The sequence below is a fragment of the Neopsephotus bourkii genome, unplaced genomic scaffold (genome assembly GCF_033783945.1).
Source record: "Neopsephotus bourkii isolate Nb327-2 ecotype Australia unplaced genomic scaffold, CSIRO-AGI_Nbou_v1 NB_962, whole genome shotgun sequence".
Lineage (NCBI taxonomy): Eukaryota > Metazoa > Chordata > Aves > Psittaciformes > Psittacidae > Neopsephotus > Neopsephotus bourkii.
Genome location: NW_026901456.1, coordinates 2,825,613 through 2,838,135, shown reverse-complemented (window position 1 = coordinate 2,838,135; position 12,523 = coordinate 2,825,613). Strand labels below are relative to the sequence as shown.

Here is a 12,523-nt window from a genome sequence, read left to right as displayed (position 1 = left end):
GGTAGGGGCTAGAGCTGCAAATCAGGTCAGTGGCAGTAGTTACTTCATCGTGTTTATTTAAAAGGTTATTCTTGAAATGACCTTGGATTTTATATCTCTAATTGATGTGAAAAAATAGCATCTTGGGTATGACAAATACTTTCCCTTAGGAATTAATGCTACATCAAGCTCGCAGAGCCACAGGTTTTGTTTCTTTCATCTATTATTGTTTTCCTGGCTTTCAGTCTTCTCTCCTGCTAACACAGTCTGTATAAATCCGGTTGAAGACTAGCTCTCATTCTGTCTAGAGCCTTGCAGCATGTTTTCCTTACTGCCTAGAAGGATCGGTGAGAGCTGTCTCCTTTCCCCATGAGGAGTGTTTACTCTCCCCATTTTGCTCCACTCAGTCCAGGGAATGAAAGGCTGAAAGCTGGAAACACAGTGTTACATGGCTCAAAAATCATAAAGAAGATGCTTTGTTATTAGAAGGGAATTTGGGAATGGAAGTACTGTCCATGTTTGTGGTTTCCCCACATTTCACTACCTTTTTTCTTACTCTGGGGTAGAGTTTCTGAGAGTCAGGCTTTGCATGCTCCTGTAGTTCATAGACCTCTAGTGCAAGAGGTAACTCTTCAGGTGTAACTGCCAGCCGTATAAATCACTGGGAGGAATGTATAAAAAATGTATAAACAGAAAGTATGCCTCTAGTTTGAATGGCTGTATTAACCTCCCAGATATGAAGCAGTTCGGTATTTTTGAGGAGTCTATTCAGAAAGCAGGAGAACCAGAGGCTGAAATCTCAAGACTATGGTATAAAATGGAAACAAACTTCCATTGTACTATAAGAATGGCCACTATTTTTCATTCTATTCTCATCCTGTCACAGGTCCCCTAAGGCTAAGTAATTTCGATTTCAGAAGAAGCTGAGATTTACTGTAACCTTAATTTCTTTAGGGTTATTTTCCTGAGGCAGATGACTAATTTAATGCCTTTTGTAGCATGTTAGAAGATATTGTCATCATTCAGTGCTTGATTTAACAATTCCAGGGGCATATACTCCAGCAGCAATCTAGGGATATTGCATATAATTAGAGACACACAGAACTGTTGTTCACAAAATCTATTTCTAAGAGCTTAAAAGACAAGGTTCAAGGATGTTGCTTCAATCAGAATTGTGTTCAGAGCTCTCATTAGGTTAGATATAAGGAAGATTAGGTTAGATACAAGGAAGAAATTCTTTACTGTGAGGGTGGTGAGGCGCTGGCACAGGTTGCCCAAATAAGTGGTAAATGCTCCATCCCTGGCAATGTTCAAGGCCAGGTTGGACAGAGCCTTGGGCAACATGGTCTAGTGTGAGATGAACCTGCCCATGGCAGGGAGGTTGGAACTGGATAATCTTAAGGTCCTTTCCAACCCAAGCCATTCCACAATTCGATACTTCCTGGCTTTTCCAAAGACTGACAGATCTGTTGCTGAAATAAGCAAGGGGGCTATTAGGATGCCAGTTTTCGCATTGTGGCTTTAGATTTCTGAACCTTTGCATGTTAGCTGCCCATCTTCATATTCTTGCTGTGTTGCTGCTCCCCCTGCCGGTTTCACAAACCCAAGCCTGCAGCACAATACTTACAGAAGCAAGCCTGTTTTTTCTGATCACAATGTCCCTGGTTTCCAAGGTCCCTGAGCACACCATTTCTACATCCGTGAAAACTCATGTTTATTCCAAAGGGGCTACTCAAGCATATTACAAATGTCTGACTAGGCCGTCGACCTGGGCAGGCTGAAAAGTGGCTGCAGTACAGTTGGTACAGGGAAAGTGTCACTGAATCTGCATTTCCCCATACATTTTTATGTATTTGTGCAATTTTATTACCTAGCTGAAATAGAAAGAGAAGCAACAGAGTGCTCTCAAAAGGAGAAGAGATTTATAGGGCTTGTTCTGTAGCTCTCCAGGAAAGGCAGAGTTTCTCAGTTTGTTCCTATGCTGTTCTTTGATAACTTACTTGACTGAAACTGTGATAGTTGTAGCACAGTTCTACAGGTCCTCGGAGAACTTATCAACTCTGTGGGACTTCCCATTGGGACAGAATACACCAGTGTAAAAGCGATGTTTCCTTCTTTCATGGTTTAGTGTTTCAAAGCTAACCAGAATTCTTCTAAAAAGAAAAAAAAAATGCATACTTACCTTTTTATTGTGGATTTAGAGGCAAAATTTTGTCTCAAATAAAAATTTAATCTGAGAGACAGTTTCTTAGCAATATCTATTAAAATTGTTCTGTTTAATGGCAGAGTCTCTTCTGAAAGGTACTGTATTGTCATCATGGGGTCGTTCCCCAGCAGCGTTTAGAAATGACACTTTCTGTTTAAGGAAGTTGCTGCTGAACTGCGCAAGTAAATGATATTCTTTTCTTTTAAGGCTACAGTCAAACATGAGTTTCTGACAGCATTTGACCACTAAAACCTTCGCAGCACTTCCTTAGGGAGCACAGACACCCCAGTGTCTTGGTTGGGATTCAGCTGGGGTAGTCACCTTCTGCTGGTCCGTATTTCTCCTGTGGTTTCAGCTCAGATGGGGGTCACTCCTTATTTTCCACTGAAACTTGTTAAGCAATTGCTGTATTTGACTTCCAGTATTGCTGACTTTCATTGGTAAAAGAAGTACAGGAAAGCACGATGCACCTTTTGCAGGGAGCAAGTGGTGGCAGGCAAGCAGGAAAGGACACTGGGATGAACTCCTCAGTCCCTGACGCTGGCTGGCTGCAGGAGTCACAAAGCTCTGCCTCAGTCACACAGCAAAGTGTTGTGTAGTGCGCCAAGATGCGTAAACCAACCTGCTTAGGATGTTGAGGCACCTTGAAGTTACAAACCAAAGCTGTCAAGCACTGAAGCCTGTAGTAGCTTCTGGCCCACAGTGTATAACATGCTGGCAGATGGGTGACCTTGCCAGCACTTCCCTGATGCTGTCACTGAGAGGACATAATTTAGTATTGCCCGTTCCATGTACTGGGGAACAAGGCATCGAGGCGGGGTTCTCTGATTTGTATGGTGCTTTTTGTGTCAGTAGGATGCACACTTCTGAGCTTTGCACCACAGCTGACAGGCCTTGGCTAGGAATATTTATTTCCACTGCATTAAAGAAAAAAAGAATCTGGCACCCAGAAGCGGGCTTTAAAAGCACCACCAGATATTGCTGAACTCTCATTAAAATCTTGAGCGACAGCAACTCTGCAAATTGAAAGCAGCAGCTGTGGAAAATTTATCCAAGTATTGGCATAGTGCTTAAGCTTTACGTGATTCTCCAGGCCTCTAAGACCGAGCACCTTTGCTCTAGTGATATAAGACTTCCTTTTATTTTGTTAGTTCTTGCAATAAGTAGGGGGTCATTTAATGGGCATTAGTCATAATGTCATGGATATTACACTGCTGAGGCAACTTGGGAGCTTGTGTGACCTCCATCTGTGCTGGTGGCCACATGGATTTGACCCACTTTTCCTGCTTCTCTTTGGATTTCCCTTTGTATTTCCTTAATGTCAAGCGAAGCCCATGTGTTATCATCCCTAGCAAATGGTAGTGGTTGGGCAGCATTCAGGTGCTGCAGAAGGAAATGAGCACATTGTCCTCAGGGCTCCTTGCAGAACTAAATAAAGATTTACAGGACAAAAATAAAATGATGTAATGAGCCTGACAGAAATGGGATGGTAAGTGGAAGGTATTAAAAGGCAGGAACATGCAGCGTTATTGAACTGATGGCCTGAGTTTAACAATCAGCAGATAAACCTGCTAAAGTCAACATTGGCTTTGGCAGCTTAAGACATTAGAAATACCCTGAGCACATGTGCTGTGACTATTCATTAAGGCATAAGTGAAAGATTGCTGTCTACTGGGCAAAGCGTTTATACTGCAGGAAACAGATTAAGTGGTGTTTTAATATACAGGAAAAGTGGTAGCTTAAAAGCAAAAGCCAAAACCCCCAAACAAACATTATTTGCCTTGGCCTGGGTGAGAAACAGCTGTAAGATGTATTTCACACGGCTAATAATGGGGAATTAATTGCAGCAAAAAAACACATACTGCCCAAAACAAATTACGACACATAGCACATATTTTTTCTCTTCTTTTTAATGGATAGCTTAAGGGTTTTAAGAATTTTTTTCACACATTAATAGAGAAACCGGAATGATGATAGTCTGAGTTGTTAAAATCTGGGAAAGGCTCAGAAAACCTAATTCCTTACAGAAAAAAACACTTTTTCAAATAGATTCTGTGTTGCCAAACCACCTCACAGGTCCATTTCCCTTAAAGGTGTAAACCCTACCTTTTCAGAAGAGAAGCATGTCTTCCAAATCTCAGCTGTGAACTACCCTTAACGTCCTTTTAATTTCATTCGATGTCCAGTTTAGCTCCATCCCAGTATGCAGAATATGATCTGAATTTGTTTCTAGATATCTGAATTCCAATTTTTCCAAATTATTTCTGGACTTAACAAAGTGGAAATATTGTGAAGTATTTCCACAACTGTGCAATTTATATTTGGTAGCTGAAAGCTTTCAAGAACAGCAGCTGGAAGCTGGGTACTGAGGAACCCAGACCTGGATCTGTGCTCTCAGTCCTGAGGCAAAGAATCTTACCTAGGATGTAACATTGTGCATTAGCATGAAGCTCTTTGAAAGAAGGGCTGTGGCTTTTGAGTTCCAGTGAAGGGACTGAGAAAAACACAATTTTTCTTGCCCACTTAGGAAACATAGTTCTTAGAGACTGTCATTTCTATACATCATAAAATGTATTTCATTACAGTATAAACAAATATACTGGATGCTTGTAATCAGGGTTTGTTTTTTCAAAATGTCCTAATTTTAAAACAGCTTGCCATTTTATCTGAATTTAAAAGGCCATCCATGCTATTATAGCGCTTTTGGCCCAACCACACAGTGTTTAACTGAAACCTATCAGTGTAACAGATGTGTGTTATCATCATTGTGGCCTTTCACTCACAATATTGCTATCTAGCCAAATGCTCCTTATAGACAAATAGACATGACTTACCTAAATTGAAAGGTTTAATTGAAAAACAGCAAGTAACACCAGAGTCAGCATGGGACTATCATAGAAATGGTACTTCATCTGATGTACTAAATCAATGTTAATCTTTCTACAATGTCAGTGTTTCAGCCTAGTGGTGAATGGGAGGGGATGGCTGCTGGACCACTGGGTGCTGACAATATCATAGTGTGCTGTTGGGTTGCTTTTATTTGTAGGGCTAGCAAACAAAAAAGAGCACTTGTTTTAAAAACAATCTGTTCTGCTACAGAAAAGGGTCAATTTCCCACCAAAATGTTTAAATGCCATGTGCTACCAATAAAGACAAGAATTATGTTCAATGCTTCTGGCCACTGGCTACGCTTTTCTGCATTACCTGAAGAATAAATGGACTGAAATAAAAGGTGTAATCCCTGGTGGGACATTCATTGTCCTATTTGTGTGGCAGGATGCAGGTGGGTTTTTCTGTGAAGACTGGCTAAGGTATAGTAATACTGCTTCTAACAGGTATTTGAGTCAGAGAATTAGATCCCCCCAAAAGTTATTTGTGCACAGAGCTCTCACACTCGGTTTACTTCTTTCATCACTTGCAGGCAATTCATCATTTACTTACAATAAGCAAAGGAGTTATTAGCTGTATCGACAACATAGTCTCCAAAAGACTGCTCAGGTATAGGACTACATAGTTGTTGCCACACAATGATAGAAATGAAATTTAGTTTTCAGTTAATGTAACAGACTCCTAAAACCTGCTAAACCAGGGTTCATTTCCTTAAATATCAACATAGAAACTCGATAGTGTGTGTGTTAGGCCAAAAATGCAAGCAGTTTTAAATCCATCACATTCAACTTAGAGAAAGGGCTGTCCCAAGACTTGCTTCTTGGCACGGCCTGCCTGTTCACATGCTGCAGTTTCCATTTGAAACCGCTGAAGTATAAAGGCAGGCAATTACTGCCAGCCAAGAAATTAATACTAAGTGTAAGAATTTCAGTGTGGCATTTTAGCCTTATCTCTGAATCAGCTTTCATGGTTACTAACTAAATAGTGTGGTCATAACCTGTTTATTTTTACACCTGTAGTTAAACCTGGCCCCAGCTGTAAACTGAGGTAGTCTTTTGAGGTCATTGGGTGCCTCTGGCATAACATCTTGTTAGCATGTACTTGTGTGCAGGATGGTGCCTGGCCCTCCATGGGAACTCCGTGTCTTCTGCACCCAGCTTTTTGAATTTCTGGAAATTATGGTTGTGTTTTCATAGGCATCTCAATTTCAGCAGGGCACTCCGGCGACGTGGACAGCTCTGTTGAGACAGCTCCAGAGGAGGCAGAAGCACAAGACTTAGAGTCATCTGACGAGGCCGATAAGATGAGCAAGGTGAGAAAGTTTCATTTTCACATGACAAGGAGTGAAAGCACGATACAGTCACAGCTGATGTGCTGCCTTCACAGCTGCACATGATCAGAACATCTTTCCTGGGAAAATGTTAATTTTACTTTAAGGTGTTTACAGATAATACTGTGTTTACAGATAATACTGAGTGTAACAAATTACAGCTCTGATTATGGTACATCACTATCTCTTGAGCAAGACTACTGCCCTTTTTCCAGGGTTGGTTTACTTCTTTTGTAGCTTGTGATAATATTTCTACATAGCTTTAAATAGACTGGCTTATAACCTCCTTCACCAGAGCAGGACAGCTAAACTAATACAATAGGTGCATTACTATGATTTCTTATGCTTTCTTGATCTCTAAATGTAGGAGGAATATAAGTTAAAGAGTACTTCCTTAAATCAGTAGTATAGCACACATGCTAGTTTTTAAATGCAAAGTTAATTATAGCCAATCTACCTTAAATTGAAGGAAAACTCTCCAATTACAGCTAAGAGGTTGTGCAAATGGATCGTTAATTGCCATCTACTCAGGGATGGGTTTTGCAGTGGTTGGTAGTTTGCACTTGCTCTGAGGCTGAGGAGCTTTACACAGCATTAAGTGTGATGATCAAGTGAGTTTATTTTAAAGACACCGATTGCTTTTAGCTGTTCGTTGCACAGTTGATGGTGGGAGTTTACAGCTATTTTTCTATGGAATTAATGATCTAATGAGAATCAGTTGTCATTCAGTTTGTGCTTCTATACAGGTGTGTTTTTTTCTAAGCTCTTGTTTTAACTAAAATGTCTTACAGTGAGTTCTGAGCTGGTCCCTGTGCTATTCTACTTGTCATTGTAGTGAAAGGAAGGAAAGGACCTTGGCCTCTTGTTTCCTGGTCTCTTATGTCATGCTAGCCTGTAGTTTTGTCTTTGATAGCCAGACAGTGGAAGTCAGATAACAGAAAACATTCCTATGCATGAAATACATGCAGAAAAAGTGATTACTTGTACAGTTTGTTTCCAGGTTTTATTACGGAACATTTCTTGTAAGTACAAAGAATTTCTTCTTCAGTCAGTGGAAGAGTTTGTTGATACTTCAGGATTTTTAACTGTAAATACATGGGATTTTCATATGCTCTGAAAAGAGTCTCTTCTGCTGAAGCTCTGGAAGAGCACTGAGCATAACACATAGCTGCTTGGGGAGTAAGTGTTTTTGCTGTGTTTTCTGTAGCTTTCTATTTCTGAACTCTGCGACAGGCTGTGAGGTTCCATTTTGCATCTTGCCTCCTGGATCTTCAGAGTTGTAATTGCCTGAAGCAAGGCGTAAGGATTACAAGATTAGCTCTGTGGCTCAGCAGATTTAGTTAAACTGAGAAATGTGCATTAGCAGCTCTAATGCTTAATATTCATATATTGGAAGAGTAACTTGTAACTCTAACAAGCCTCGGTTTCCATTGAGAGGAACATCTTTCTGTAAATGAAATGTTGATAACAGTATATGTTTTCTTTTAAAATTCAGAAATATTTCTAGTTTTATTTGTGTGATACAGAGGGGAATGAGGCATTTTATTTTGTATTCTGTCTGTTACGAGACAAACTGCTTTAAATGGTCTTCCATAAAAAGGACACGTGTACATGTAGTATATGTAAGGTGCTTAATTTGGCAAACTGGTGAGTACTGCTGTCCCAGTTCACATTGAAGAGCTCTGTACTAAGTGGGCTTTCTCTCTGGCTCCTCTCTAACAAAAGCTACAGAACCCCCCAAATTATTCTGCAATGCTTATATTCCAGTATATTGTAGAGGAGAAGAAACAAAAGCTCAGTGAATGGGAGGGTTTTCCTAATCCCTCTGCTTTTCTTTGTGCTTGGGAAAGCTGATGTACATGGGGAGTGGGGAGTCTATAACACATGTGTTTCCATGGGATGTCACCACCCCGCTGGTAGGGTGAGGAAAAAAACAAAGGTGTTTTCCTGTCTGTGCACTGCCACACCTTTCCATGCTCCTAGGATTATGGTGCAGAAGATTAAGCCGGTGTCCTCAGTGCTGTTATTTTTGTACATGGGAAGTGAAACACTCTGTCCTCATACAACCAGGAGGGGCATGTTCCCCTCTTTTGCCATTACTGCCACGGCTTCCAGTCTCACTAAGATGGTGGAGTTCAGGGAAGGCTTTATCTTCTGCCCTTCTTGGCAAAAGCAGGATAGGAGAGGAAATCCATTTTAACTACATTGGAGCCTCCCAGCTAAAAGCGGAGCTCCCCTTCTTTCAGCGCAGATGCAGCATTAGCAGCTGAAGATCCAGAAATAGCTTTTGGGTTCTCTTCTGCCTTGTGATAGCATGATCCTGAGGCAGGGCTTAATCCTGCAAACACCACCGCTCCGTGCTGTGGTGCTGGCGGACTGCTCCTGCCCACAGAGCACTGCAGAAGAGGAAAGCTCTGAGCTTCTCTGAGTAAACTTCCCAGCTCTCCAACCAGCAAAGCGATCCTAGGGGAGAGTAAATAATTCATGGGAAAAGGAGAGGAATGCAGCACTGCAGGTCTCTTTCATCTGCTCCTGTAGCACAGGCTGGGTAGGCTTTTTGTGAAGGTAAGCTCTGTGAAATCCTACCAGAACCTGGGCTTGGGTCCCTTCTGTCTTACCTGTATCTTTCCTATGTAAGTGATAGGTGGATGTTTAACATGCCTTCTTTCCTCCTCCTCCCTCCTAGCTGCCTCTTTCCCTTCCCCCAGCCCAGCATGTGTGCACGTGGGTGTGTGTTTCCTCAGTAGGGGTGCATTTGTTTCTTTATCTGCAGAAGTCTCCAAGCTGTGGATGGTGGTGAAGGATTTGGAGCATACACCAGTAGGTCTAAGGATTCCTCCTTTTTCTGGAAGTCTTATCTTCTGCATATCCTAAAGACTTGATCACATAAAATTTACTCATCTATCACTATTGTCAAAGTAATTATTATATATGTGTGTGTGTGTGTGTGGAAAAAAACAAGCAAAAATGAGATGTCTGTAAATTATTCTGATAAAGCACTAGAAACCCATTTCCAAGGTGAGTTGAGATGTCGGCAGTGCAGTGGTGTGGAATAGCTGTTGTTCCATGGATTCACTCCTTATCTAATTTCATGATGCTTTCCCTGCGTCAGCCAGCCTTCCCGGGTATGGTATCTCTTTGGTTGAAATCTGTGTGATCAGTAGCAAGCAGGTGTGCTTTTTGGATGCAACTCTTTTCCTTTAAGCCATGCAACTGGCAATGGCCTGAGTTGTGTTCCCACTTGCTTCAGCTCTGGGATGGGCTCCTGACTTTATCTCCTTCTTTCCTGTGGAAGCCAAGATGAGTATAGACCTAGGAAGAAGAATCAGGGAAATGTGGCCTCTATGCCACCTCTTCAGGCTTGTTTTCATCTAGCATGTGAATTCTAGTTTCAGGCTGTTTATGACATCTGGATGGTATCCAGTCCAACAGAATACTGGGAACATTTCATAGCAGTCATTTCTTAAGTGGTTACTTGCCTCTGTGGTGACCTGACTGTTTTGGCCATTTATGTATTGTAGAATAAACTGAGGTTCAAAGGAGGTACCCTGAAAACTGAGTATATGCGTAAGCTCTTAATGTTGCAGGTTACTGAAGGCTAAAATAGGTATTTGTGTTGCATCTCAAGATCAGTCTTTGTGCATATTTTTTTCCTGTAATGGTCCTTTGAATTTAACTGAGGATGTGTTTAAAAACTGTCATCAGTTAAAATACTGCAGGACACTCATTTCTCCCTGTTTCTAATTAAAGATATCTGCTTCTTGTAATGAAAACAAATTACCTTGCAGCACTTGTGGCTGGGGGAGCATTCTGTAATGGGTTGTGTGTGTAAATGCTTATAATATTTGGAGGTCTTTTTTTATTCAGCGAAAATAGGTCATCTTCTCTCTGCAGCATTATTCAAGACCAGAATTAAGTCTCAAAACCTTCAACGTGTTGCAATAGATGTGAAAGGATTAAAACAGGGATTTGAGGGCAGTGTCCTCCAGTAGCGTAACTGGCTTTTTTAAGTTCTTTCAATTCTTCACCTCTGTCCCTTCACATGTTTAATATTCTACAGCAGTGCCATTTGTAGCCAATCGGCTCATGCTCAGCCACAGGCAACAGACATTTATATTCCCAGGCTGCCTTCACCTCTGCTTTGCTGTGTTTCAGCCTCTCTGCTGAAGTTTTGCTCTTAATGAGCCTATGACAAGCGGCATTGAGTTCTCAGCTTCGACCAGTAGCCGGCTCTTAATTCCAGCTGATGTGGTGAGCTAACGAGGCCAGCAGCAAATGACACATGCGGAAAAGCTTTGCTTAGAGAAATATTGTCACTGCCTTTCCTTATTAAAATGCAGCCATCTTCTGTGTTGTGTGCCAAGTAAGCAGCACAGAGTGTCTGTCTGCAGTGGGGAAGCCTTTCGGATCAGCTGAATATGTGGAGAACTGGGATTTTGCTCCTAGATGAGTGACAGCTCTGGCAATACTGCCCTTGCAGCGATGTCGGCTCTTTGGAGAGTTAACCGTAAGCTCAAGACTGAAAGTGCTGGGAAAGCCGGTGACTCTCTGTACCGTATGCTGTATTTGGTGAGCAGATCTACTGTGCAACACAACTAGTCTAAGTAATTAGCAGTTAAATGAATTTTCATGGTTTAATTTTCAGGATATAAATTTGAGGCTGAGCTGTATATACCCTGTAGAAGCTTTTTGTTATTGTGGAATGTCATTAGCAGTCCTGGCAATGCATGAAAGGATGCAATTTGTCTGAGTTTTGTTTGGGAGATCAGTGCCGCTTAGAGTTTGTTATCCGTGGCACAACAGAGGTGCTGCATGCCATTCAAGGGGGCAGTCTGCCTGATGCCCAGGCACCCGTATGTCTTTACACAGTAAGTGCAACAGAAAATGGCACTTGGGCTTTCAAAGCTATAGGGCAGGTAGCCAAAACTCCCTACTGTGGGGAGCATCAACATGCTTGATGAGTTTAAGGTCTTGTTCCTCCTGCATGGGGAGGATGTGAGTTTAGCTTCTCAGCTGAGCCCCCTGCAGAGAAGGGGTTAATGTACTTGCAAAATAAACTTAGCTTTACAACCCTGTTGTGCCAGCTCTCCATCTCATTTTAAGGTTGCTGCTTGGAATTGCTTGCAGAATTGTGCCTGCAGTGTGATGCTGTAATTCTCCTAGAGAAATCTTGGTTCAGTGATGCCATTGTCACAGTTGCCAAACAGATCTGGTACTGGGGAGATAAAAGGATCTGTTTCTGTTCCAGACCTTTCCTACTCTTTTTGCTTTCTCTAGGAAAACAGGAACATAGAGGATTTTGTCAATACTGCGTAAGAGTTTTCACCAAAATAGCAGTATTCTGACCCTCCCTTGCTGTAATATGCATCTGCTTTCTGTCTAGAAATTGATTTTTTTGTTAAGGTAAATATAAGGGCAGAGAGGATGCGGTTCAGGAATGAAACAAGACAGTTGTCACAGATAAGAGTCATGGGCTTTGCTCAAAGAGAGATGCAACTATATTGACACCAAATAATAAGTTAACAAAGTGTGACAGTAAATGCAACTGGTTTAACAAGATTTGATAGCAAGGTACATTTGATTGTTTACTGCATAGATGTCAGGGTCAGACAAAACAGTCAGGGAGAACCTCCCCTTGAGTAATGAGGTTCAGAAAGGACTCTCTTGCTTTCTAAACTCCTCAGAGAGGAGACTAGGTGCAGCTAGATCCAGAGTTAGTCCCAGACATGGTCAATGGTTTATGTCTAAAGAATTATGTATGTGCAATCAATCCTCTATGCCACTTAGCCACAATGTCAAAATTTAGCATGCTATTAATCACTTATTGAGAATCTGTTGCAACAGGGAATCTCTCAACCTCAAAGAGTAACCTTGAGAGGTGTCCTCAGTCAAGGGGAGATCCTGCCTTACAGCCTTGCTGCCATACAGGAAAGCTCAATGGGCTCTGGGCTACCCACTATTTATAGAGTAAGGTGATGGACTTCTAGTCATATTTGCATACCAGCAAGACATCTGGGTCACTGTTCCAGACAGCCCTTGGCTACTGTGTTGCCATGTATCCCCCCAGGGTCCAGAGTAAGGAGGGTGCAGCCATCACAAACCCCCTGGTAGTTATGGCT

At 41.7% G+C, this 12,523-nt stretch overlaps 1 protein-coding gene across 3 annotated transcripts in view; it reads left to right on the top strand.

Annotated features, from left to right (window-relative positions):
- Window positions 1-12,523, top strand: part of TIAM1 (TIAM Rac1 associated GEF 1) — a 117,511-nt gene that overhangs the window by 87,718 nt on the left and 17,270 nt on the right. For 2 of the 3 annotated variants that reach the window (XM_061359014.1, XM_061359013.1), the window contains exon 1: window positions 9,979-10,973. In XM_061359014.1, coding sequence (XP_061214998.1) covers window positions 10,851-10,973 — 123 coding nt within the window. In that variant the 5' untranslated portion in view covers window positions 9,979-10,850. Of the gene's footprint in view, window positions 1-6,285; window positions 6,387-9,978; window positions 10,974-12,523 lie in introns of those variants that run through there. The other variant, XM_061359015.1, reaches the window with a different exon arrangement.